Source organism: Dissoconium aciculare (genome assembly GCF_010015565.1).
Source record: "Dissoconium aciculare CBS 342.82 unplaced genomic scaffold K489scaffold_13, whole genome shotgun sequence".
In the NCBI taxonomy this organism is placed as follows: domain Eukaryota; kingdom Fungi; phylum Ascomycota; class Dothideomycetes; order Mycosphaerellales; family Dissoconiaceae; genus Dissoconium; species Dissoconium aciculare.
The window spans coordinates 1-26,692 of NW_022984963.1; the positions used below are offsets into that span (position 1 = coordinate 1).

At 53.0% G+C, this 26,692-nt stretch overlaps 10 protein-coding genes across 10 annotated transcripts; 4 read left to right on the forward strand and 6 right to left on the reverse strand.

Annotated features, from left to right (window-relative positions):
• Positions 1–1,562: 1,562 nt before the first annotated feature.
• K489DRAFT_325776 (PWI domain-containing protein) lies at positions 1,563–1,993 on the reverse strand (the record flags this gene model as incomplete). Its single annotated transcript, XM_033601849.1, has 2 exons — positions 1,563–1,733; positions 1,790–1,993. The coding sequence occupies 2 exons, from the start codon at positions 1,991–1,993 to the stop codon at positions 1,563–1,565; spliced, it is 375 nt and encodes a 124-aa protein (XP_033456389.1).
• Positions 1,994–2,310: 317 nt separating this feature from the next.
• Positions 2,311–2,995, forward strand: K489DRAFT_383581 (uncharacterized protein). The gene is made up of 2 exons (XM_033605642.1): positions 2,311–2,496; positions 2,559–2,995. The coding sequence occupies exons 1-2, from the start codon at positions 2,449–2,451 to the stop codon at positions 2,778–2,780; spliced, it is 270 nt and encodes an 89-aa protein (XP_033456390.1). The 5' UTR covers positions 2,311–2,448; the 3' UTR covers positions 2,781–2,995.
• Positions 2,996–6,289: 3,294 nt separating this feature from the next.
• On the reverse strand, positions 6,290–6,982 carry K489DRAFT_64609 (uncharacterized protein). The gene has a single exon (XM_033608798.1). It carries the CDS (start codon positions 6,681–6,683, stop codon positions 6,333–6,335), a length of 351 nt encoding a protein of 116 aa, XP_033456391.1. The 5' UTR covers positions 6,684–6,982; the 3' UTR covers positions 6,290–6,332.
• A 956-nt stretch (positions 6,983–7,938) lies between these two features.
• Positions 7,939–11,137, forward strand: K489DRAFT_412696 (uncharacterized protein; the record flags this gene model as incomplete). Its single annotated transcript, XM_033607959.1, has 8 exons — positions 7,939–8,066; positions 8,130–8,154; positions 8,223–8,359; positions 8,414–9,183; positions 9,245–9,317; positions 9,374–9,802; positions 9,857–10,048; positions 10,111–11,137. 8 exons carry the CDS (start codon positions 7,939–7,941, stop codon positions 11,135–11,137), a joined length of 2,781 nt encoding a protein of 926 aa, XP_033456392.1.
• A 1,054-nt stretch (positions 11,138–12,191) lies between these two features.
• K489DRAFT_64682 (heme oxygenase-like protein) lies at positions 12,192–13,242 on the forward strand. Its single transcript, XM_033608799.1, has one exon. It carries the CDS (start codon positions 12,422–12,424, stop codon positions 13,034–13,036), a length of 615 nt encoding a protein of 204 aa, XP_033456393.1. The 5' UTR covers positions 12,192–12,421; the 3' UTR covers positions 13,037–13,242.
• A 585-nt stretch (positions 13,243–13,827) lies between these two features.
• K489DRAFT_289988 (uncharacterized protein) lies at positions 13,828–14,085 on the reverse strand (the record flags this gene model as incomplete). Its single annotated transcript, XM_033600163.1, has 1 exon — positions 13,828–14,085. A coding segment is annotated over one exon (258 nt), but the record flags the coding sequence as incomplete, so codon positions are not given.
• A 917-nt stretch (positions 14,086–15,002) lies between these two features.
• Positions 15,003–17,132, forward strand: K489DRAFT_305661 (uncharacterized protein; the record flags this gene model as incomplete). The annotated part of the gene is made up of 1 exon (XM_033600544.1): positions 15,003–17,132. A coding segment is annotated over one exon (2,130 nt), but the record flags the coding sequence as incomplete, so codon positions are not given.
• A 1,629-nt stretch (positions 17,133–18,761) lies between these two features.
• On the reverse strand, positions 18,762–19,928 carry K489DRAFT_325847 (uncharacterized protein; the record flags this gene model as incomplete). The annotated part of the gene is made up of 1 exon (XM_033601858.1): positions 18,762–19,928. The coding sequence occupies one exon, from the start codon at positions 19,926–19,928 to the stop codon at positions 18,762–18,764; it is 1,167 nt and encodes a 388-aa protein (XP_033456396.1).
• Positions 19,929–20,157: 229 nt separating this feature from the next.
• K489DRAFT_64748 (uncharacterized protein) lies at positions 20,158–21,402 on the reverse strand. The gene is made up of 3 exons (XM_033608800.1): positions 21,132–21,402; positions 20,370–20,643; positions 20,158–20,304 (listed from the first exon to the last, which is right to left on the reverse strand). The coding sequence occupies exons 1-3, from the start codon at positions 21,369–21,371 to the stop codon at positions 20,279–20,281; spliced, it is 540 nt and encodes a 179-aa protein (XP_033456397.1). The 5' UTR covers positions 21,372–21,402; the 3' UTR covers positions 20,158–20,278.
• Positions 21,403–23,892: 2,490 nt separating this feature from the next.
• K489DRAFT_383590 (duf580 domain-containing protein) lies at positions 23,893–26,108 on the reverse strand. Its single transcript, XM_033605643.1, has 3 exons — positions 25,063–26,108; positions 24,362–25,004; positions 23,893–24,284 (listed from the first exon to the last, which is right to left on the reverse strand). Exons 1-3 carry the CDS (start codon positions 26,025–26,027, stop codon positions 24,261–24,263), a joined length of 1,632 nt encoding a protein of 543 aa, XP_033456398.1. The 5' UTR covers positions 26,028–26,108; the 3' UTR covers positions 23,893–24,260.
• Between the last annotated feature and the right edge of the window lie 584 nt (positions 26,109–26,692).

A 26,692-nucleotide genomic window follows, 5' to 3' on the forward strand; every position in this document is an offset into this window, starting at 1 on the left:
GTAGCGATTCACGAGATGACTAGGATTTTACACGAGGAAGGAATCGATCACAGCGACTGCAACACTCACCCGATTTCGATGTAGAGCGGTCGATCGAAGGGTAACATCCTAACCTACAGTGTAGATACAGCAAAGCAAATTCATATCGGTGTTGAAGAGTATTATCGATCAAAGTGTCCAATGCTGGCTCGTTACATAGGGTGGCTCGCGACGCCGGGAGGGACGTTAGTCGCGACCGACGTCCGCAGCGAGATCTCGGGCTGCTAGAGAACGCGCATCTGTGACACGCGATGTGACGCAAATGGCCACCACGCATGTGCCCGCCAAAATAACGTAAAGAGACTCTTGCCACGTGCTACTTGCGAATTTCCGTCGAAACGCTACATATGCGTGATTCCATGTGCATTTTCATTTTCATCGGATGCGAGCGCGCATGTTTGACTCGATGGCTACCTAGTCACGGAGCGTGCTTGGTTGGTTGGCAGTGTACAAGGTATCGTAGTTCTCAAAGCAATTCAATCACTCAAAGCCACTGCCCGATGGCTGTCGATTCTGCTGAGCGCATCGGCGTAGATACTGGATCACCAGTCCGAAAGAACATTTGCGACCCTGGTCAGATTCTAGGTAGGTGAGCAGCACTTCATGATTATGTACGGTTGATGCGCATTATTCGTGTCACTTCTCCGTCACGAATGTGCGTGAAGTATGCTGACTCTGCCAGCATGAGCGTCAGCGCCGAGCATGCACCTACGACCCGTGGCTTTCGCGCTGAGCGTGTCGACGGAGAGGATCTCGGTCAGAAGGGCGATCCCTTCGACGAGGCGGGGATCTGCTGTCACTCGAAACGCTCCGACTCAAGCGAGGATCTTTTCTGGCTGCATGTCTCCTCGCCATGAGATCGTCATCAGTGGGCGGGGAGAGTGAGTACTTCTCCACAGCTTTGGGCACTCGTTCTGACTTAGCTGAGTACGGAGGGGAGGAAGATCGCCTTCGGTCGTCTCGTCGCCTCGGTGGACTGCTGCGACGGTCTGAGGATCTCGAACGACGGCGCACAGGTGAACGGGATGGCGAATTTGAAGGCGATCGTCGTCGGCGAGTGCGGCGGCGTGGTGGAGTTCGGGATGTTGATAGAGAACGGCGAGTGCGCCGGGGTGAACGTGTACGGGATCGTGAAAGGGACCGCGTCGACGACCGCGAACGAGGTCTTTTGTGTCCGCGGCCGCGACTTGATGGGATGTAGCTGTCGGTCGTGCGTCGTGGGGCTCTGTAGAAGTCGTCATCGTCACGCCGTGGTTGAGATCGTTGATGTGGAGGGGGTGAGCGATGCTCAGTACCACGACGGTTAATTTGTGTTCCATCTCTTGCTCGACCATCTCGGACAATGCGGTCACTCTGCTCTCGTCGCTCAGCACGCTCCCGTGTCCTGATATGCTCCAATTCGCGTTCACGATTACGTTCGGCTTCTTGCCGGACTCGAGCAGCTTCGCGCTGCTTTTCTTCTTCGAGCTATTCGGAGGTATCAGCCTAGATAATCAATCTGAGAATCTCACCCCTCTGAAACCTCAGCGTACCTTTTGCTGCTTGACTTCGAGCTTCTTTGCTTCCAGCAGCTCTTTCGGGACTCCGTTGGGATCTTGTTGTGCGCTGAGGCATAGCTTCCATAGCTCCAAACAGAAAGCGGCGGTCGGAGGCCCCAGCGAATCTCGAATACTGGTCTGTATCTCTCTAATATCCTGCAGCGCATAAATCAGCCACGAGGCTCTAATTCCCGAGTGGAGAGTGCACTTACCCTGTGCTCTATCAGCATCTCTTCAATCATGATCGGGAGAAAGTCATCATCAAAACCTTGGAGTTTCGTGATCTTGTCCGCCATCCACTTCTTTATCACAGGCAATTGTACTTTCGTGATGTCGACCTTCTGCTTGAAGATCTCCGGGAACTTGGTGTCTCTCAATGCTCGCGCATCTGCGCCTGTTTGCAACGCTCTTGACATGTTTACCGGCAATCCTGTTTGCAGATTACGGCGTTTTCTGTAACTCGCGCCTACGTCCGAATTGGCTGCGGTCAGACAGGCGGGAGATTGGTGCCCTCGTTCATGATGCTCCGGCAAAGCTTGTGGCTTGTACACACTGTCGATCAGAAGCGTCCGTTACAAAGTACATTTGGAAGCGCGTCACTTCTCGACTTTCGATAGTAAAGCCCACAAAAGCGGCACGGCCCGTTGCCACGAGCAGTAACCCTAGCAGGCTGCGGATGCTTGCTGTAATGACGGCCTCTGGGTCGATGCTCAAACGCTATGTAATGTGCAAAGTGCGTCCTTCTACAACTATCCGAAGCAACACTTCTCAAATCTACTATCATCTTCACGGGATTTTTCTTTTCTATAGAGCTCATCTATAGTCTGAACAAAGGGTCTTTTCAGACGTGCACGCCCGGTCACGACTCAGGATGCAGGTCGCTGAATTCCTTTCTGACTTGAAGTCACTGCAAGTCTGCGTCAGTAGGCCCGGACTTTCGTCAAATGCCACTTCAAGTACAGGAGGTTAACAGTGAAACAGCAAGATCAAAATGCCGCGATGAATCTGGTGTCTGACCAAAGGGATGTGTCCGCTATCGCGACCAAGGAGAAGAAAGATGACGTAGATGTCGACCTTAAAAGGGCCAAAGATGTGATCGAGCTTTACACGAGGCTGCGATCCATATCTCAAGGAGGCAACGATATCGACAGTGAACTTCGGGGCGACCGAGATGATGTTGACAAGGCAATTGCATCTCTGTAAAGTCTAAAGTGCTGTTCTCCAAAACGTTTGACACCCCACTCCGGGCGTCTTCAATTGGGCTTTGTTCATATTCCGTGCTTCACGATACTGCTAAGCACTGATCCACGACATCTAGGTATGCTCTATTGTCTATTGTTCTCGCTTGTCATTTCACCGGTGTCGACATGGGCCTATTGTCCCCGCAGTTCGGCAATTTCAAAGTCGACGCACTTCCCAGATATTGCAGTATGTCCAGGTGATGGTCTTTCTCCACAGTGACGCGTGCACAGTCGCGACAATGTTGAAGTCCCTTTCCCGCGAAAGAATATTCATAACAATGGCCTGATGTCAGCAAGTTTCTAACCGCGATTGGAGTGCTTTCGAGTCGATGCTTTACCAGTTGTCGGTCTGTTATCCTTTGTATGGGTGTGGAGAATGTCCTTATGCGCTCGATAAAGTTGTTTTGCGAGAAAAACTACTGCATCAACGCACGCCCGAAATATTGCTAAATGTGGCCTGCGGCTGGTGAGCCCAGCACCCGCAAGCTCTAGCAATAATCTGTAGTCTCTAGACAGGTGACATTAACAGCATGCAACAGCATACACGCAGGTGAGTCCTATTTCAGCAGGCAGCAACGCATCTCGTGTAGTGGATAGCTACTGTATCTACCTAGGTAATTTATTCAAAAGGACCCGTGAACAGAGTGAACCTTGGAAGTGAAATGACGTTTCAAGCTGTCGGAGTGTCTATTCCGATTTGAGCGATGCCTGTAGTAAACAGGATCAAACAGCAGAAGTAACGTCCATCGGACGGACACCCGGGCGTCCACACGCCAACGTCGTCACCGCTAGATCCGCATATCATCCCGCTCGTGTTCGCAAATCTAATAAAGTTTCATATACAGATATCTCCGAATCGCTCACAGATGAAGCAAATGAAGGAGTAGATATTCGGAAGATATAGGACTGTCCACCAATGGCATTGTCGAATGCAGAACCAGATGTGGTTCGTTAGACTGATTGTAGCGCCTCGAAAAGTGCTTCCGGCCGTACCCTGACGGTCGACAAGTACATCGATGTATCTCCCATGATGATTGAAACCACAGCTTCTCAGTACGCATTGCATCATGCCGAGGCACAACTTTCGGATCAGCGACCTACAGACCAGGGTCAAGGCGAAAGAGCACAGTACCTGGAAAATGTTCTCGAAGGATGATGACACGCTTCTACCAATGATGCGGTTCGCAAGCACTTATCGACTGGACTCCCGATTTTATCAAAATGGACTTATCACATCGATGCCCCATTTCCAATAGTGCACTAGAAGTCGGTCATCGAAAACCACTGAGGCGGACTTCAGACTCATCGCTATTACATGATATTGGTACATCGTATCACATAAAGAGTGGATGAACTACAATGCGCGTGAGAGTTCTTGACGTGACGAGTGTGTACCAAGGTATTTGCTGAACCGGGTGAGCCACCAGATTCCTGTCAGACATTGACGTAAGAGCAAACATGCACAATACTGTACAGTCGCGACGTAGCGGAATATATCGCGCATGCCAGCGAATCGTCCGACACCAATGCGCTGGCGTGTGTTAAGCGTTGCAAAGCTGTAGTCAACGAGGATGCAAACAAGTAACGCAGGGAGCCTTCATCAGTAGCAACACCGGAAACCTTCGATGTGTGCGACCAGAATCCTGTCAAAATGAAGGCCATTGTCTGGAAGCGTGCCCGCTCATGGCGCAGGGTAATAAGAGGCTGCTGTCTCTCAAACTCCACCACGAACGACTGGGGAAGGGTGCGGGCGCTAAGGCTCTTGCATCAATTGCCATTTCCACCCCAGCCTAATAGCCCTGGAGACAGCTCCCTACTGCCATGACATTGGATTCAACCTCGGATAAATTAGCGGGACTGGCTGGAGGAAATGACGAGCCGCGTGTGGTGCAGCCGCATTCGTCCGACGAACGTAGCATCATGCAAGACCACGAAATCAATACGGACCGGAGGAGTACAATGCGCGAGGACAATGGTACGCAGGTTTAATCTGAATTCGTGACTGCCAAATGGGTATTGACCTCAGCAAGTTGTGACGTGGGAACATGCTTAATGGCCAGAAACATGAGCTCAGAACATGTTGTGCTTTTGCTGCGAACAGCTTCGTTCTGCATATCCTGACCAAGGCTGAAGAGTCTTGGGATGCACCGGATGCGCCAGACGTTAAGCAAACGCGCGTGTGTCTGTCATTGTATGATGAGAACCGTTTCGAAGCGTGATTGTCGTAATCTGGGGAACAGACGGACCGTGAGACATGGGCCACTAAACCTCGCTTGTGAAGATTGCTGCTAAGGTCGGAAAAGCTGGAGATCGCACACGATCGCTCATATCCCGTACGCACCTTTGGCAGGGGTTGACATCGGGGGATGCAGGATGCCAACTGTGATTGCACGTCCGAAGTCGATTGCGAAGTGATGGGTCGTCTGACCTGGCCACACACATTCGTCCAACACCGCGGATGTTGGCAAGGGTCTCGGACATCCCACTCTCAATCAATTTTGATGACATCAAATATCATCGTTACGATCTCAAAGTGCTCAAGAGACAACGAGCCAGTCTGATGAGTAGTCAGCCGATCACTGAGGACGCGAGATCTTAGTTGCTCGCTATGAACCGTCGATCTCGGCAATCACACGGATGTTTGCTACTTCGCCTCTGCGTCTGGTGGTGTCGTCCGAGAAAAAGGATGCGGGCGCGTCACGGGACTGCTCGAGGTGTGGATAAGCCCGCCGAGATGATGCATGTGCACATAATTTCGACACTGCAGGTGCCTTTATGGCATATGCAGATGAGGCTAGACGAGACCACCTGAAATCATGCAGACAAAAAACTGCTTGCGCGAAATGTGAAGGCGCCCGCCGGCACCTTTATGATCATAATCTGCAGGTGTTGTGCATCCCAGGAGATGTCTGCCTAGAGTGAGCAACGTCTCAATTCTTCCGACTCGAGAATGGATGACAAACACCATCCATAACTTGATGGACAGACTCGCGCCCAGAAGCTGCGTCAAATCACGGAGAAGTTAAAGCGTTCGCACGCTCAAGCCTATAAACCACATGCACTTGGGCACATGTTAAGCTCAACCACGATAGGAGCCAACAACAATCAATATTGTAGCCAGAGTCTCGCAGATACATGGGGTTATCGGGCGAATCGTACGGTGCACTCTCACGGCTGAATTAAAACGACGGTTTCTACAATCTTGCCTGTGAATTCGAAGTCTGGCGGGTGACTTATCAGTCGTCCGTGATGTGAGTATCTAGTGAGTCATGTGAGCCTCCCGTCCGATTATATTCTGAAGCATCATCAACTTGTGAACTGGACGCAATATCGACATCTTTGGGGCATACCATCGTTTGTGAAAAAATTTCGCAGGGCAATGGAGGTGCGATTGAGAAAGCAGCAGCGTCAAAACAATCTCAAAAGTGCAGAAAACTGGAGAATGAAGGAAATCTCGTATGTTTGAAGACTGCTTGCAAATGTCGAAACACCGAATCAATCATTGCTGTTATTCCTATTGACAAAATGTGACACCAGGGCGACGAGACCCTGGATGGACGGCTAATAAATTGTGTGAAGCCTGCCCAATGTACAGCTCGATTTGTACCTGCACGGGAAACGCTTCGTACCTGCCTCCGTTCATTGTCGGCGGACTTCTGAAAGCTTGCGCGACGTCAAGCCAAAGTATCGCGACAGTACGTACATCTTGGGGCAGACTCCAACGCTGTTTCAACTGAAGGTGAAGCAAGAGACGATGACATCTGATCGCACGCGGCAGATGACATCGATGGCATGAGCCATGGGTAATTAATGTAAGGCAAGTGCGCCTGGGCGCACGCTTGCGAAAACACAACAACCATTCCATTCATTCAAGGAGATTTACACATCGGGAGATTGTGCGCACAGTTGCGTGTTGATGGCCTTCGTCATCAATCATTAAGGAAGCGAGACGGCAGCGTAATTTCACACCAAACATTTATTCCGCATCAGTGATGTGTAAGACCGGCTTCGTGCGCTTGACTCATTGCCCAGGTGGCCGTCGAAAGCCAATGTTCCAGAATCGAGGCTAGACTGGGCTATCGCGTCGTCGCGAGCCATGGGCCACTGTCCAGATGGCTGTGTGTCGACGTTGGCAGCTAGGACGGCAGGGCCAGGCAATACGGCCGCAACCAGCACAGGGCTGGTGTGTGTATGGGTCCCTCGATCACGTTGTGTGCGCCAGCGAGCGTGGGCGCTGTGAGAGAAATCGCGAACGAGCTGCACCACATACAGGCAGTCGCACGCGTTGTCCTGTGGTCATCGAGCTTTCTCCAGAATGGAGGAACTCGACACATTGTTGCATCACTGGAAAGACTCCTCACCGACACCGTCTCATCGTCGCTCGTGGTTTTGCTACGATGGAGAGACATCCGTCTCGTCTGCGAAGACCATGCCAGGCGGCAATGTTCCGACGACCATCACATCTGATGTGTGAGAAACCCCGCATGTAAAAGACTGTATGTCACGACATTACCTGGTACTTTCCTTTCCCCCCGTCACAAGCAAGCAATACCTGCTGTAGATCGACCTGGGGGGAAAGTCCCAAGAAATCTAGGTACCGACGGGGACGCCATACAGGCCCATACTGTAGTGCAGGAGGAGGGTTGAATAATGTATTCACTAAACTAGTGCTTGTTCATGCACACCTGCACCCAACTTATTATGCACCAGCCCTGGAGGGCAGCAGAGATCAAAGTTCAAAGCCTCCAGCTCTCTCCACTAATCTTTTAGCGCGGGCCACCACCATACTGACTGTCAGGCCCATTCCGGGATCTCTTGACCACTCCAGTTCTTATTATTACCGTGTTGTACCACTACACTAGCCGACTCACTTCCACCATCGCTTCTTCTCTTTCCGCTCCGCCCTCTGCTGTCCGATCGCCCTCTCCCACCACGCCAACAGCTTTCAAAGTCGTCGGAGCTTCCTCTCCTACTTTTGCTCTTGAGGTCATGCTGCTTCAGAAAGACGCCTGCAGCTTGTGTTCTTGAAATTTCCGACCGGGGCAAGCACACCGACGCCCGAAAACGTTTGCGACCACAACCAGAACCCGAGACCCTCTGCCGAATACCAACAGCCCAACATGGCGGGTGAACGACCGCTCGCCATGAGCACCGACTCAAAACCGTCGCCGCCGACCAATGCAATGGCACCGCCGGGGAGTACCAACGCTCCCAAAGACCAGATGCCGGGCCATCCCAGCTTTCGCAGGTTTGTCTGAGCCGGTTCAAATCATGCGCGCGCGGTTCTCACTGACATAAGTCTGGTCAACAGACAACGCGCATCACGAGCTTGTGAGGTATGTGCTTCATTCGTAATATTGAGATACAAATCGCAATCCACATCGCTGACAATTCATCTGTTCAGACATGCCATGCTCGAAAGGTCCGTTGCGATGCGGCCAGTCTCGGGGTGCCATGCACAAACTGTGTCGCCTTCTCCATCGAGTGCAAGATTCCTGCGCCGAAGCGCAAAAAAACCGCTGGAAAGAAAGAGACCGACAGGTACATCTCAATTCCTGTTCCACCGACTGCAGCAGTCGTTGACAGTTTTCACAGTGATAAAGCCGAATCGATCAATGGCGACGTTGAGAAAACACCACCTGCGCCACTCTCGGTATCAAGTAGCGATGCAGTACCTGCTCGGACTGAGCCCGCGGCTCCTCGCGATGTCTCAGCTGAGAAGATTGGAGTCAATACCACTGCTGGAATGCCACAAACCGAAGGCTCGGAGCAGTATTATTCCCGCCAACAGACCAACAACAGCACATACGTGCAATACATGAAACCGAAATTTGCCAGAGCACCAATCAAAGAGGCCGGACGGGTGGCATACCTTGGAGAATCTTCCAACCTTTCTTTACTCGTGCAAGACCGTCATGGGACGACCGATGTAGTGCACTACCCACTGCCAGAAAACGTGCGCGGTGCTCGCGCGCGCATTAACGAGCTGGACAATGTCGAGATCGACATCCTGCATCAACGAGGTGCCTTCTTGCTCCCTCCCCGCGCGCTCTGCGACGAGCTAGTAGATGCGTATTTTCAATGGATCGCACCAGTAGTACCAGTCATCAATCGCAGCAGATTCATGCGCCGCTACCGGGACCCAAAGAACCCGCCTTCACTTCTGTTGCTCCAGGCAATTCTCCTCGCGGGATCTCGTGTGTGTAACAACCCGCAGCTCATGGACGCAAACGGCTCGACGACACCGGCAGCCATGACGTTCTACAAGAGGGCAAAGGCGTTATACGATGCCAACTATGAAGATGATAGAGTGACTATTGTTCAAGCACTGATACTGATGGGGTGGTACTGGGAAGGCCCTGAAGGTGAGCACTAAAAGCTACAATCGCCAACAGGGGTTGTCAGACTAACTTCTCTCATTCTCAGACGTTACAAAGAATGTTTTCTACTGGAGCAGAGTGGCTGTCATCGTTGCGCAGGGATCAGGAATGCATCGAAGGTATGATGAATGCCCATTCGTAAGACTTCTTCATGGACTCGTCTGACATTATGCAGCGTCGAAGGTTCGCAGCTCAGCAAAGCCGACAAACGACTTTGGAAGCGAATTTGGTGGACCCTCTTCACGCGCGATCGATCTGTTGCTGTAGCGCTGGGTCGTCCCGTCTCGATCAACATAGAGGACTCCGACGTCGAAATGGTTTGTGCAGACGACTTCATTGACGACGAGATCGACAGACCCTCAGACTATCCTCCGGACGAAATCCACGTCCAGTTCTTCCTCAACTACGTCAAGCTTTGCGAAATCATGGGGCTGGTACTTTCCCAACAATACTCGGTCGCCTCAAAGATGCGGCGCAATAATGTGCTAGACCTTACTCACAGCGACATGGCGCTTGCCGATTGGCTTCAAAACTGCCCCCCAGAGGTACGGTGGGAGCCGCAGAGACACCACTTCTGGTCTGCGCTGCTTCACTCCAACTACTAGTAAGTGATTCGGCACAACACGCTGGCCTATGATATACTAATCGCGAATCGCAGCACAACACTCTGCCTATTGCACCGGGCACACATGCCTCCGGCAGGATCCCCTGATTCCAAGCCACTTAACGGCTACCCTGAGGAGACAGCCTACCCGTCACGAACAATTGCCTACCAAGCTGCAGGGATGATAACCTCAATTATGGAAGCTTTACAAACTCATGATCAGCTTCGGTACACCCCCGCATTTATGTAAGTTTACCCTATGCGGGATGATCGGCATGTCAAAAAGCGGAGACTAACAAGCCCTGCAGTGTCTACAGCCTCTTCTCCGCACTGATCATGCACGTCTACCAAATGCGGTCTTCCAACCAGTCCATTGTATTGGCGACCCAGAAGCGGCTGACGGCGTGCATGAATGCATTGAAGGATGTATCGAAGGTTTGGCTCGTCGCAAAGATGGTGCATACTCTGTTTGAATCCATCCTTGGCAACAAAGTCCTCGAAGAGCGACTCCAGAAAGCAGCAGGCCGTCGTCACCAAAAGGGCAAGCACAGCTTCGTTAATGGCAAGAACAAGGACGCAGCCACCACCTCTGGCAACGCGGAACCCAGCGATGCGCACAAGCGGAAATTTGACGACATGGAAATGGGCTATTCTAACGGGCCACCGGCGCCGCAGATGTCTTATGAACGGTCCCGTCCACAGTCCCCTGCCATGACCCCTTCCCGTGATTTGCCTGGCCAGAATGGACAATCTCAGCAGCTTCCACAGATTTCTGCCACCAGCCCGCCTGTGAGGCAGACAACCGATGCTTTCATGGGCGTATCGCGTGCAGATACACGACCGACCACGCCGTTTAACCACTTGGCCTATCCTGGCACACCACCCGATTTCTTCTTGCACACACGAGGCTCGCCCAAGATCTCAGAAGACCTATGGCAGAATTATCAGCCAGAGCAGCTCTTCCCACCTGAACACAATGCCCTCTTCCCAGTCCAGACCAACAGCCCTCTCGATCCTGTTCTACGCGGACCTTCATCACATCCTCAGCAAGCATTCCAGCCACCCTCAGTTCATACGCCTGGTAGTAACATATCACACAACCAGCAGCAAATCCAGCCCATGAACTATCAGCAGGATCCGGCAGCTTGGGCACAGTTGAATACGATGCAGCCACAGCAAAAACCAGAAGATTCATGGAGCAATCCGAGTAGCGCTGGAGGACCCATGGTACCGACTACGCTCAATGTTGGAGACTGGTTTGAATTCTTCGGGATTCCGAATGGCGGAGACATGAATGGGCTCAACGGGGCTGCGAACTTCACCAACAGCAATTGAGAGGTGTCACACGCTACATACCCTTGCACATCTCCTCCGGGGAGCTCCCGGTCCAGCGACGACTTTTACGATATTTTATTCAGCAACATCTGCTAAGCCGGAGGTTCGAGCCTCTGCGTAGTGACCTGTTCGTTTGACGACATCACGAATTCGCTAAAATGTACCTGGACAGCAGTGATTCATTCAAGCTGTCATGGCCAAAAAGTTGTTGGCGTATACTCATCACCTTTGATACCTTGAAATTACGAACGAGAAAAGGATTTTAACCTTTGTTTCCGCCAATGCGCCCCATTGCCATGTAACTTGCTCCACTCTTGTCAATTACGGGCCTTTAATGATTCCGTGCTTCCGAGAGGTGATAGAGTGATGGACAATAGGAATGATAATAATACATTATGCATGTCCATGTGCCGCCAATATCCAGTCCGTCTCTTCTGAGCAAGTGCACGGTCGAAGTCCAGGCACCAGTGGCGTCATTTAGTGGCGCAAAGTCTGTCTGGTGGGTCTTGCGCCTCTGTCAAGCGTACGCGGTCGAAATGGCTGTTAAAGACTTGCCCCAGGTGCACTGTCCAATGATTCCAGTCTGCACTAGAGGGGGCGCGTGGTGGACGTGCTTTGCGACTGCGCGTACAGTCGACAGCGCTGGTCATGCTTGTGGGGTGGGCGACGGACAATCGGGAAGGAGCATGCTACTCATCCAAGACTCGGGTGGACTGCAGGATCCCGGACCGAGAGCACCCAGCACACACCTAGCACTTATTATATCCGTGCTGGAGTCTGGCGGCAAGGTCGTGTTGGCAGATGCAGGTGCATGGCAGTCATGATTCATGCTCCGGACAGTCGCCTCCAGCTATTTTGGTTCTCCTAGCTGCCTGCCTAGGTAGGTGTATACATACAACAGACGAATGCGAGGTAACATCAGATTATCATTCTCGAGCGGGCGACACCCAACTACCCCACACCCGGTGCCCTGTCGATCTGCACCTACCTGCAAGGAATCATTAATCGCTGGAGTCGTCGTGCCTGGGTGATCTGGACACTCGCCCCTGCAACTAACAAATGCAAAGCACCGACAGTGCAAACCAAAGTCCTCGTTTCGAGCACGCTCCGGTCGTCAAAGCAGTACCATTGTGCAAGCTAGCAAGGACTCCATAGTGTTCTATTGTTGATAGACTCACAAGCTGGAGGTTGCTACAGTATTACCTTTCCTGCCTTTCCCCGTGACCTTTCCAATGTGGAGACACACACACACACACACAAGAGAGCCAAAAGAGAGACGTGATCATGCCATCCTTGACAGCACACCTTCTCCAGGAGGTGGAGGAGCCTCTCCTCACGGCCGCCACCACCAATCCTTTCCTCGCCGCAGCCGCAACGGCCACTTTGCCACTCACCCAGCTACGCGACTGGTTAGCCCAAGATCGGCTCTACGCCCTGTCATACGTAAACTTCATAGGCGACCTGCTCGCACGGCTGCGTCTGCCCAGCTCTGTCGACCGCGTGGCCTCGCTGCAATGGCGTATCGCCGATCAGCTCATCGATTGCCTCACGAATATCCGGAGGGAGCTCGCCCTGTTCGAGGACACCGCCGCTGCAGAAGGTTGGCTCGAGGACATCTGTGACCCGCGCCCTGCACAAGCAACGCGTTGCTATCAAGATCTGTTCGCCGGTGCGACGAGCATGGGTCGCCCCGTGCTCGTAGGGCTGGTTATCCTGTGGGCCTCAGAGGAGTGTTATCTACGCGCCTGGCGATTCGCCTCCAGTCACATCGATTCTAGCATCGCTGAAGCTGATCGCGATGTGATGCAGAGAGTATTCATTCCGAACTGGAGCTCCGAGGAGTTTGCGAAATTCGTAGGGAACATTCGTGCTCTTGTCGATGAACTGAGTAAGATTTAGCTGCGCCGAGGTCATCTTCGCGCGTTCTTCCTCCATCGCTATGCCGTTCGACCTTTTAGCAGTCGTAGTGTGTCTACTAATGTGATTCTTTTTTCTCCAGGTGATGATGCTCAAATCGGGCACGACGACTGGCTCTTCAAGGAGTGTGAGATAGCATATCGGCAAGTTCTCTTTGTAGAAGACGAGTTCTGGCCGGCCCTCGCGTAATACGGGACACGCACATCGAGCCCAGCAGCTTCCTCACGGCGCGCGCGGCAGTGACAACATGTCGTCAACATTGATGCTCTATACGTTAATGATACAGTGGTCACGTTGGCTTAACACTTAAAAATTGGTAGCACGCAGTCAACCAATGATCGCCTGGTTTTCTTGAATGGTCAGGGCAAGGAAAAATGGTGATGATGTAGAGAGGTTTATTTCTGATGTGCTCCCTCCGCTCTTGCAACTCCAGGCTCATGCGAGTCGCCGTTTCTAGACGCCCAACCTTTTTGTACAAATGATACAGCCGAGGACCTCAAGTCCACACATGTCTTGTGCCAGTCTTTCGCCGCCCAAGAAGACGCCGGCACAACTTCCTCGAACGTGCGCATCAAACGCTCTTCACTTTGCCGCCTCAAGCGCGAAATACACCTCGGTCGAATAGTGTCCGCGTGGTCGAGCTGACCAAAATCGTATTCTTCTCCCGCAAACACTGGTACAATGTGTAGAGTCATTGGCCTTGCAAGCTCTACCACCTCTTTCTCGGTGGAGTTCATGATGGGAACGAAGTATTTCCCGCATGACTTCTTCCATCACCAACCACTCTTAGTCATGCTCTGAACCATCTGCACAACTTTGGTAAACCTGGCTTTGAAGCCACGGATCTTGCCTTCATATCGTATCCGTTTTCGCTTCAGACCTGGCCGCTCGTGAAATCGTTGTTTGAGAAAATCCGTTCTGACTTTGTTCCTCTTACAAGCGGTGTCGAGATTGCGGAAAGCTCTGGCCACGTCAAGCCCCCGACCGGCATCCACATGGAATGAGCGGCCGACATTCGGGCCCAGCTTGAGCAGGGGCTTCACGACTGGTTCTGAAGGCTGCTGCAAGTAATCCGAAGCCTTGGTATTTTCCAAACCCAATGCATCGAACCTGCTAGAAGGTCGACCAGGGTCCGTAGGTATGCTTCGCCGAGGGGCAAAGCTGCCATAAGTGCTCGTGTGGTCTGGGCGTGTTGGCTCAATTGAATCGAGTAACGAGGCGAGTCTGAAACCTGGCGCAACCCGACCTTGTGATGATGGACTCGCATTGTCGACACTTTGTGACGCGGTCTCCTGATGTCGCAGGCTGGTGGAGCGGAAATTTCGCACATGCGTATTGGGACATCGCAAAGCTGAGCGCGATGCCCGCAATGACGACCTGGCCGCCTTGCAAATATCCATGATTAGTGCTGGAGTCGAAGCAGGCTGCTAAGACGACAAATGAAGTCGTTCGTGTTCGTGACAATCGGAGAAGTGTGCGGACCTGCCGAAAGCGGACTCCCGCGATTTCGAGCGGGTGGTGCCGAGCACAAAGCCTTCCTACGTGCACGTGCCTGAAGCTAGGGTGCGAGTCTGGAGAGAGAGCCCGACATGTCGTTGACTTTTCTTCCACAACAACAAATCAACCCGCTCGACCTACTTATGAAACCCTGAACATCCAATAAAGCAAGCGATAACATACCCCTCTTCCCTCCAGTCGCATGACAATTTTGTGACGAGACACCATCTGGATCGCCGCTGGAGCAAGCATGGCTTATAATTATGGCGCACCTCCCGGCATGCCTGGCGGCGCGCAACAGACACCTTATGGCGGTGCTCCGCCTTCAATGAATCCAGCAATGGCTTTCCCACCGACATTCGGTGCTCCTCCCGGGATGGAAGCCGCACCAGGCCTGTCACAAATACCACAATCGGCTGCGCCGATGCGCGCCCAGTTCCAACCACCGAATATCCCGAACATAAATTTCAATGCACCCGTGATACGCTTGGGCTTAGATGCGCAGCCGGATCGATCGGCTGGAGGAGATCGTGGCGGTAGAGATGGGAGAGGTCCTCACAACCAAGAATCAGGCAATCGTGGTCGACTCGGACTGGGCGCAGATTCGGGCTCAAACAGGAACATGGACCGGGAACGACAGCAGCTGCGTGAGAACATGATGGCGCTACAGCCGTTGATGCGGGAGGAAGTCGCGCGCACCATCTTCATCGGCGGCCTGGTACCCGGGGTTCCTGATGATGATCGACTGGAGACGGTCTTACGTTGTGCGGGCAAATTACGACGATGGACGCGAGGGTACGACGCAGAAGACAAGAAGTGCAAATTCGGATTCGCAGAGTATGAGGATGTGGAGAGCTTGGAGGCGGCGAGTGAGATCCTCCCGGGCGTCAAAGTCCCGCTTTACAACGCGAGCGGAAAAGTGCAGAAGGAGGACGGTGAGACTGATACGGTCAAATCTGTACAGCTCCTGGTGGTGGTCGACGACCAAAGCAAGAAGTACATTGAAGATTGGACAAGTCGCAGGAAGGAGGAGGACAGTGCCCGACAATTCCGGATTGACGGGTGCAAAGAAGATCTTCGGCAAACACTTGCCGCGCTGGCTAGCAACGATTCTGCCGACGCAAGCACAGCCAATGGTTTTCGGAACGGCACAGATGGCACTGGTGACACAACAATGGGCAATGCAAACGGTGAAGCCAATGGGACAGGCTCCGAAATTGTGACGATCCCTGTCGAACTCGAAGACGAACTCGCGGATATCCCTGCAGAAATGCGGGCAACAGTTGCAGAGGAAATCAAGGCCTTCCGCGATCGATCCAATCGCCGCGATTTGGAGCGGCTGCGCAAGGAAGAGGAGCTAGAACAGGAAGAGCGACGGAGGTCTGGGATGCAATCTCGTGCTGCGGCTCCTCTCGGGCCGCGGGGAAGTGCAGCACAGGGCGTACAAGGTGCTCCATCCGGGCCAAAGGGTTTCCGAGGTGCACAGATTCCGAGCGATTACACCAACGGGGTCACGTTTGTGTCAGGGGCGGGCCCCAACGGTACCGCGGTCGCCATCACCGTAGATCGTGAAGACGAGACGGCAGACGAGTCGGATGAGGAACTGGAGAGGCGCCGGCAAGAAAAGAGAGAGGCAGAGCTCGAAGAGCAGTACGCCGATGCCGTGCGCAGGTGGCAGAATCGCGAGCGTACGCGTGCTGCAGCTCAAGAACGCGAAAGAACTCGCGAAGAGATTGAGCTGAAGAAGCAGGCAGCAGAACGCGACCGCATACTCTCTCATCTAGAACGATGGGACGACGACAAGGAAGCCCGCGACATGAGAGAAGAATACTACGCAAATCGGTCGGGATGGGTCCGTCGACGTGCGGCGGCCCGTGAAGCCGAAGCTCGGAGTGATGACCGAGACCGTCAAGCCGAGCAACGCGAGAAAGCCGAGGAGCGAAAGCAAGAGGCAGAGGCGCGTGGCTTGGCGGATAATTTCCTCGATCAGATGGGTATCAGTATGCCAACCTCCAAGACCGACGGGCAGGCCAACGCGACGGCAGGCACAGGCTTCGGAGGCTTCAAGATCAATCTCGGGACATCATCTAAGAATCAAGCCACCAAGGCCACATCCGCACAACCCGCGACGGAGATCGAAGGTCTGCTTGAAGACGAAGAGGATGCAGTCGAAGCCGGCATTCGTCGACCCGAGCTCAAACCTTTGACCGACACGTCGACCGTGCCACTGAACGGCGAAGGGCTCACCGATCAGGAGAAGCGCGAGGCTCAACGGGACCTTGCTGCGGAGATGCCGACCAACGCAGACGCCATCTTTGCGTATCCGATCCGATGGGCATCCGTCACACCGACAATCATCAATGACCATTTGCGGCCTTTCATCGAGAGAAAGGTGGTCTATTACCTGGGCGTGCAGGAGGAGCTCTTGGTCGATACGCTTCTCGGGGGTATCAAGGAGAGACGGAACCCGAGAGAATTGGTCAAGGAGTTGGAGCCTGCGCTCGAGGATGATGCCGAGAGTCTAGTGACCATCGTGTGGAAGCTGGTGGCTCTGTCCGCGGAGGTGGAAGGCCGTGGGCTAGCAGTCCCGCGAAGCTAGGTGTCGTACCTTGTGATTGACGGATCACGAGGTTGTATAATGTCCAAATGCCATGATGATCTTCAACTGAGATCTGCCAACAAGCGTGACCAGCAATACGTCTCACGAAGCGATGACCTGTCACATAGTTCTCCCGCCCGTTCGCCACGAATTGCCATATAAGAGCCACCTCGAACATTGGGTCTTGCGTGGATGAAAGTGCCTCATGTTGGACGGGCACACATAAAGTGAGTGTGAAATGATGATTAATATCAACCCCAACCTCTCAAGGGTAACCCTAACGCTCGATCGCGTTCAGACTGAATTCGGTCGAATTGGAATTTGACTACATGACGTCTGAGAGAAGGATGATTCTCCTTTAGAGCGGACTTCTGTCCGTGTCTGAGGCGATGGAAAGCTGCCGATTCGTACGTATCTCATCATCGGTCGGGAACTCCATTCTCCATTTTCGCGTTGTGGGGGAGATGCAGGAACAGGACAAGCGCATGGAGGAGGAACTGACCGTGACGTCACCCGCCGGGAGAAGTCGAACCTTCTCAATCAACACCTGCACTAGAACTCTGTGCAGCTCTGTGATTTTTTTCTTGACCGACAGAATGCCACGGGTTCCATGAGTGTTGGTGGTACTCAATTGCGATCTCGCGGTTGTTGTTGTTGGAGATTATCCTTTCCCATCACGAATCCGACTCTCTGTCCGAAATGCGTTCACGTGGAGGGTATTATGTACCGAGTATAAAATAGATGCACAGTTCAGATCCGGCAGTGATGCGCATTGGAGGAGACGATAGCAACTAGACTTCGGACAAGCGGTGCGCCTGCGACACCCGAGATGACGAGACCGTGTCGCACAGACCTCATCGTCGCAATGACGTTCTGGGCTTTGCGGAATGAATTTACTGCATGTCCCAAACTTGGCATTTGGTGACAAGGCTGTTGGCATTCCCGGTAGTTCCGTTTCCATCGCGAAACTCAATCGCAGCTCCGTGTGGAGAGAACCCTCCGAAGCGAGGGGAAGACTGGCATGTCCGCGAGAATACGTCAGCCGCGCCGGGGGTTGTCCCTTCTTTCCTGCCATGCCGACGTGACCAGCTTCGTTCGCGGTTGATGCGTCGGAAATCGCTTATCATGATCGTGAAGAATACGATGACATTTGGGAAAGTTGGACATGGCAAGAACATCGTCGCATTACGCACGCGAAAATCGACATCGTCCTCCTTGCATCGCCTGGCGCATGGTCGTAGGTCACTGCAAATTTACAACATGAATGACCCTGAGATTTTCGAAGTGGGAGATTTCGAGTGTGAAGATATTGATTCAGTAGGTAAAACGTTTCCGTTCATCAGGGACAGCAAACACTTTGCCATTCACCTCGGATGGTGCTCCAAAGTAATCGAAGTGTCTCAAAACAATAAAGGGTAAAATATACCAGCATTCAACCAGATCCGCTCTCAAACGAGCTGCCCATTCATTTTCCCATTGCTCCTGCAAACGCCATTCTTTCATCAAATTCATGACAACATTATCCTCTCATGCGTACAATAATATAAGGACACATAACTCCGTAGTGTAAGCAAAAGGAAATCAAGAAGATCTAGAACCTTCGGAGAGTCTCTATAGGCCCATGTCGGCCTTGACCTTCTTGACGATGGTCTCGACCTTGGGGAAGAGCTTATGTGAGTTCTCCAGGCCGCAGACCTCCTTGACAATCTCTTCTGATGACTTGGAGCGCATGATCTTGCCGAGCTCGAACGATTCCTCGTCACCCTCGACGTCCTGGAAGCGGAAGGCCTGCTCGATGCTACCTAGAAGGCAGTCGGCCTTGTCGCCTTCCTCGGCGAGGTAAGCGGCGGGACCGATGAAGCGCTCGTTGCGGCTCAGCTTGCGAAGCGGGCAACGGCCGACACGCTCGACGTTGTCCTTGAGAACAGGGTTGCTGATACGTTTGATGATGGTCTCGACATATTCGTCCTGCTCTTGTTTTGAGATGTGGCTGAACTTCTTGACGATGAGGTGGGCCGTCTCGGCGAGGACACCCTTGACGATGGCGTGGAGTTTCGGGTCTTCGAGAACGTCGTGGATGTAGGTCTTGCCAGCTTGGTGGCCGTAGTAAGCGGCAGTGGCGTGACCGGTGTTGACAGTGAAGAGCTTGCGCTCGATGTACGGTTGAAGCTCCTCGACGAAGTGGATGCCTTCGATCGGGGGTGGGGAACCCTTGAATGGAAGGACCTCGACACACCACTCGAAGAATTTCTCAATCTTGACGTCGAGACCCTTGTTGTCACCCTGGTTTGGCACAATGCGGTCAATAGCCGAGTTGGCGAACTGGGCGAGGTTGTCGATCTTGCTCTTCTTGTCGTCAGCGAGGTGGGTGAAAATGAAGTCGCGGAGAGTGTCGGTAGCGCCAATGGCGTTCTCGCAAGCGATGACAGCGAGTGGCTTGAGGTTGGCGTGGCGGGCAGCGATACCCTTGGCGATGGGCTCGGCGATGAACTTCATGACGCGAGGACCGACGGAGCAGGTGACGATGTCGGCAGTGGCGATCTCATCGACGACCGCCTGGGGGTCTTGCTTCGAGTTGATGCACCGGTAGTTGTCGATGATGTGCTTCACTTCGCCATCGGGGCCAATCTCAGTGACAGTGTAGTCGGTGGTGTGTTGAAGGGCATAGGTAAGGTCCTCGACGACGTCAATGAAAACGACCTCGTAACCAGAGTCGTGAAGGAATTCGGCGACGAAGCCACGGCCGATGTTGCCGCCTCCAAAGTGAACGCCCTTCATGGTTGATTTGGATTTGCGTCGAAGAGGGGTAGTGGGTTGAGGTGAGGAGTGACGAAAGAGGGAGGAGAAGAAAGCCCGAATGTCTAGTTGGGAAACAGAAATGTCCATTCGAGAGGGGTGTCAGTCATTTATGTATTCAGCGCCGACGATGATGCTAGGCGAGAAACGTAGCAGATACGTCGGCGAAACGCGACTGCCATGCCATGCCATGGGCAAGGGCTAGCGCGGGCATGAATCGGGTTCTTACCTGACTTAGTGAGTGAATGATGATGCTGCAGGATGTCGTCGTTGCCTTCGCAGTGTGGCCGGGCAGGAGCGAGCTTAGCCTAAGCTAGCGCGTCAGGTGTGACCTATTGGATTGGTTTGGGGAAGCGCGCTGATCGGGACCACTTAGTACATGCCCGCATACGTACTGCACCTTTTGACAATGGGAATACGTACGTGGATGATGCCACACGATGTAGCAATGATCTGAATAATGATGGACAGATGATGGGATACTGCCTCGCACTTCGTATATTTGGATCGGGTCAAATATGTCGCCGATGGGGAGAATTTTGGCTGCGCAAGTTCTGAGAGAGCAGCTCTGCAACAAGGTAGTGGTACCTGGTGGAGATCTGTCTGCCTCTCTGCCCGTTGGTGAGTTGTGCCTGGGTGGAACCTGCTCGAAAAGGGTGTATTTCGCTAGATTCACGTGCAGGCGGATAAGCGATGTCTGTGACAGTCATGCGGAGGTCAGTCAACCATCATTCTCATCCATGGGACAGTACAGAAGGTACCACAACGCAAGCATTGGTCATGGTTGGAATGGTGGGAATGGTGGTGGAGGCAGTGAGTGATGATGAGCGCATCGCAGTCGTTTGGCCCAGCATCGGGTGGAGAGGAGTGGCTTTTTCGCTGTTGTACGCACATGCCCGACTGGCAAAGCCCGTCCGCCCGTGTACTGTATGTAACCTTTCCTCGAGGCTGCTAGCATATTCTGAGAAGTGGGCAGGGCAGGGCAGGGCAGAGAACAGGGCAGAGGGGCAGAGGGGTGAACGGGCGGACAATGATGATGCGGTCATTACACTAAGCCGCTCCCGTCCGAGAGCGATCTCACTTTATCTTCGATGCTTGCCTGGGCCAGACAGGACAAGGTACAAGGCGCGTATCTTTCCCACTGGAACTGGACTCCGTGACTAGTTATCGCAGATGGTCACTTACCGAATCGGAGATGCGCTGCAATGATGTCTGTCGTCTGGAGAGCTTGTGACTCGGTGATGTCTCAACGAAGAGGCGCTGGGAAGTATCTTTTGGCGGCTGATTGGTCTTCTTAAGTCGTCCGAAGCGATACAATGAGGCAGTGCGGGAAAGGGCAGTGCAGGCAATTGCGCAACGCGTCGGCCAGAGTAGTCTTTGTTTCAGGCTTTCAAGATTCCCATTGCACAACGGAAACTTGTTCATTTATATACGTTTCACGGACTTGAATTGTCCACTCCCATCAGAGCCGTCGACATCGGCAGTATTTGCGACGAACCTAGGCCCGACGAGTACGCAGCGCGCATTGGTCCATTCGACGACGACGATGCATGTGAACCTTGGGAAATGGAAGAAGTCGGAATGGCTCTCGAAAGCCAATTGTCGATATGAGGGCCGTGGACCTTCACCCTGCGCGAGCGGGCGCGCCGCTACTTTGACGCCGAGTCCTCCTGCGACTATAAAGGTGTGCTCGGCCGTTTTCCCGGAGCAGGGCGTATGGAGAACAAAGAGGAGCAGTAATGAGAAGGATGCACCTGCAATTGCACCTGCATGCGCCTCGACAAGGCCCAGCGGCCGTAATCCTCGGCCCTAGTACTGACTGAATATGCCATAGTTGAATGTTTCGATCTACAGTTTCCATCTGTCTGTGAACACGTGCTTTCTATCTGGCCTTTTCCTCTGTCGGAGAAGTACTCTCAAAACATCTCTGCCCTGGGCGATGGCTTGCAATTGCACCGCACAATTACATATCGAAGTGCTTCATTCATACATAGACTCATTGGTGCATGACCCAATACTGGTCTCTAGACAGGCCACAATCTGATGAATATGGCCGAGAAATGGTACCGAAGGCAATCACGCGCGCGTGAGTGTGTGTGTAATACCCAGCAGCAATGCCAGAAATCAACTGTCACAAGCCAGATGATCCATGTGTCGCGCAATCGTTACTGACCAGCTAGGTTTCTATCATTTCATTGTTACCATTGATTATGGTGGAGCGCCGCTGATGTCCGCCCCGCGAGAGATTCCCCCACTTGCCGAGGAAACGTCACGATGCACAATTTCGCGCTCTCGCACAGAAATGGTACCTCTTCGAATCTCATTCGCACATGACGCAGATGTCTTCCAGCGACGATGTTGCGAACAGTATCAATTTCAAGTGCATTGTGTTCCATATGTGAAGCACAGTCAGCACATGATAATACCGCGAAGTTGGTCGCCATTCATCCAGAAGATGTTCCCGTCGCTCTTCACAACTCCACTGAGCGCGTAGTATTTTGTCCAATCGTCTCCCGTAACAGCGCCTGCGAAACGCTTCACTAGCTTTCAACGCTGTGGCCTTTGCTTGGTCGCACTTCTGCTCTTAAACCCCATTGGACTTCCCCATGTCACGATGCCTCATTTCAAATGTTCAAGGTTCTGCGCGCCTGCATGCCTCGTTCGGTGCTCAAGCCCTGAATGACCCGAACAAAGTGTGAACATGTACTCTGCACACCTCGGCTTCATGGTATCGTGAGATTGTCTCGTCCACAATCCGTGTCGATCATAGCTGGCCAATGTCGGTCGGGTCTCCAATCTAGGTGCTGTCGAGGCCGGCGGTTAAACCATGTGCGGCAGAAACCGGAGACGAGAGAGCCACTCGGCATGGTCAAATTACCACCACCCGAGACCAAAGCGGATCCCGACCACGAGACCCATGACGACTATAGGCTGACGTGCAAGTTTCTGGGCAGGTACTCTCAATGTATTTCACGCACTCCCAGCGCTGCCCAGGTGGTCACGGCTCCACATGGGGCTTCCTCTACCCGAATGTGTAGATTCTGTTTCCGGTCGTCTCGATTGTCCACAGAGACTCGCCGATGATGTGCACTAAATTATTCGTTGCAGCATCTTTGCACTGCCCAGATGCCCCGAAAGCGAAACCTTTCGATCAATCACATGCCTTTCCTGTTGCACGCCCATTCACAAAGCGCATTCTACCAAACAAAACCTCGCAGAGCCAGTCCTTCTGGTGTCGCTTGAGGCTTCACCGTCTCGGTTCGGTCTGCGATGAAGCCCGAAGAGCAAATGCTCGGCAACTAGTCGGATTCACGACGGCTCGCCCTGAAACCTCGTGTCTATGAAGGTCACCGACGACGGAGATGGCCCACAAGTACTCTCCACCAAGTGGAGACAGCTCAACGTCTTAGCTTATTGTAGGCGTTGACGTCCATGTATGGTGACCCTGTCTCTCACCCGAGGAATGGAAAATGCAGCCTCGTCAGATGGAAGCCTGTCAACAGACAACGTGCGTTTCTGGCTGACGAGCCAAAAATTCTTCACACCTGCACACATGGAATGTATCACAGGAATGAACACGATCACGAGAGATCCTGCCCATCCACGAAAAGGGTCGACTTTGAACCTGTTTATTCCATGAGATGATCGTTTTCTCCAGTCTGGAACACATCATAACACGCTACGAATGGGTCTCATTCTCCGCACTTCATATATACTTGTGTGTAGCGCAACTGACCCAGACCGCGATCTACGAACCACTGGAGGGGAGCATCTAGTTGGCTGTCGAATAGTGCTCAAACATGGGCAGGCAGTGCATAGGAATCTACTGAGGGCAAACAATATGCCCAGCGGTGTCACGTGCGTCAGGCGGCCCTGCAGTGTTGCGAGTGTTGCGTCTCGAGTGCTCGACTTTCGGACCGATTCAAGTTTATCCCAGAGGACGACCATGGCATGTTGTGGCATGATGTGCTGGGCATGTGGAGATCTGAGATCGACCCACAAACACGTGCAGTGCCACCAGATCTCATTAACTCACTACCCGACGATCGCAGTTTGCCGATCATGGCGCCGTTCGTCATGAACCACATTTCGATCAATGATGATTGGATTGCACTATGAATTACTATTAAGACTCGAGCTCAAAACACTTTCAGAGCAGCTCGTTACTTTTCGATATGGGGTTTTCTTTGACAGACATCCCGATTACGTCCATCGATAACGACTGCAGGGCGATGTTCTTTCCGAGGATGCGGATGCATTTCAAACGACGGGTCAGAATGACTGCACGTCACAAAAGGCGACAGAAATGCTCTTTCAAGCGTGGATAGCTTGTTGGACCTGTTTTACTCGTTAGTGAATATCCTGTGTATGGACTATCTGAGGAATCCCATCAAAATGGCTGGGAATTGACTTACGTGCGGGTATACTTGCACCATGCGTCCGTACAGATCTCCGTGCTTCCTCATCAACGTCTCCGGATCCCACGAAGCAGCCACAAAGAAGGTGTCGATTCCGCTAGTTAGTGGCACGATGACACAAGCGCATACTTGCGTGCCGATGAGGAAAGCGTAGAGAAGAATGACGGCTGTGAACCCGCCGTTGGTGTTGTACGCCGGATTGGTATAGGCCAAGTAAAGGTAAGCGAAGAAAGCCGAGCAGACACCAACGAAAGTAGAGCCCAGAGACAAGACAGGGTTGATGAGGCACTCGTTGATCAAAGCATCGATACCACGGTCTTTGATGAGCTTCCAAGTCTGCTTAGCCGAGGCGATGTAGGCATCTCCGTACAACGCCATGTAGCTGAAGGCATAGCGGTTGATGAACTCCGCAGCCCACTGAATCAAGCTGAGGATACAGCCAAGAATGCACAGCGCACAGTCGGCAGCAAAGTTACCACTGCCACCTTCATTCTGGCGGGCGATGGAGCAGAGCAGACGGAGGAAATCAAGAATGGCAATGACAAGACTACCCATGGCGATGGAACCGAAGCTGTAGGTGAGAGCACGCCGAGCAGCGCCACGAGCGGCTCCCTTAGGAGGGTTCTCAGGATTGAAGTACCTGTGTGAAGCATGTCAGCAAGTGATATATCGGGCATTGTACTGTACGGTCAACTTACCAGCTGCCGTAAACGCCAGAGATGGTGACGTGGATGGTGTTCTTCAACCACTCCGAGATCCAGTAGCCGGCGAAAGTTACAAAGACAAAGAGACCAGCAATGGCGCCATAGCCACGGTTCTCGTTCGGTCCGCTCCTCCCACCGGGGTTGCTCGGCTCGAAGCGGGCGTAGACGGCCATGAGCGTTGCCGCAAACCAGGCGCCGTACAGAGCCATGACAATGCCTCCGAGCGCAGACACAATGTACACAGAGCGGTAGCGCTTCGACACATCGACCACGGTCTGGAACATGAGCACACTGAAGGGAATCCTGGGAATCCAGCTGATGAAGCAGATGATGGTGAAAATGGCGATGAGGAGCGCGATCACCGCAGCTGCCCAGGCTCTGGCATAGAAGAGATAGCCAGCCGACGCCAACGCGGCGAGGATGTTGAGAATTCCGGAGATCCAGATCACTTGCTTGGTGAACATGCGCGCGACGGCGAAGTAGATGGCACTGAGGACCACGGCGACCACCAAGGTGTAGCCAAACAGACCGATCGTGTTTCGGGTCAAACCAAAGCGACTGTTGTTGCCGAAGGTGTCGCGCGAGGTCGACGCCTGTCCGCGGCCATAGCCCGTGATGCAGTAGATGCTAACGGCCGTGAAGCCCAGGAATGTGAGTATGAGAAGGATACCGGCCCAGAGGTCATTGAATCGCGGCTTCGCGATCTGGAAGGCCTGTGAGAAGTCCTGCTTCCCGTCGGCGTTCGGCTGAGGAGGCGCTCCATAATTCTGAGGAGGTGCTCCATAGTTCTGAGGCGGCGCGGCATTATTGTTAGGATTGTTGTTGAACTCTGTGTTGTTGCCATTGTAATAGTCGGCATTGTTGCCATAATTCTGGCCGTAGTTTGGCGGCGGCGCAGAGGCATTGTATGGCTGCTGCCCGCCTCCGTAGGCAGGCTGTGGGTATTGATTTGCCTGCATTGTCGCTATTCTAGAGTATGCGACCTCGAGATGTTTTCTGGAATCGCCTGATAGCCAATGCAACCCGGAATGATGGGAGGAGGTGAGGGCGAGCTACAGCGAGCAAAAAGGAATAATCTCGCAAATCGTCGCGCAGGGGCGCGTTTCCGCGTTGAAGGAAACGGTTGGCTCTAGGCCATCGCGAAGCACCTCTTTCGGACTAGTGGTTGCATAGTGACGCTTCATGTCGATCGCACGTGCATGGATTGCCTATGCGCTCCAGGGCTGTTTGACGCGTGTTCAATGTCACTTCTGACATGCGATCCCGCAGGACCTGGGTTTTACACGGCGCCATCCTGGGCATGTCGTCGCTCGCAGCGACGACGAAACCGCGCATCGATGTGTAACATGGACATACGTCAGGCTGTCTTGCATGATGAGTCTGGCCAGGTGGGTATCCAATTTCCGCGGGCGCTACCTCTTTCGTTAGTCAACAATTAAGGTCAGTGTCAAATTATTTATTGGATGCTGTTGCCCAGTCTCTCTGCTCCACTCTGCGTCGTCATCGCCAACTGGTCCAATGTGTTCAAGTCAGGAGCGATGGAGTGCCTCCAAGGTGTGATACGTATCGCAGATCTAGTGTCTTGTCCGCAAAACATAGGCAAGCTTCGCAAATCACAGAACAC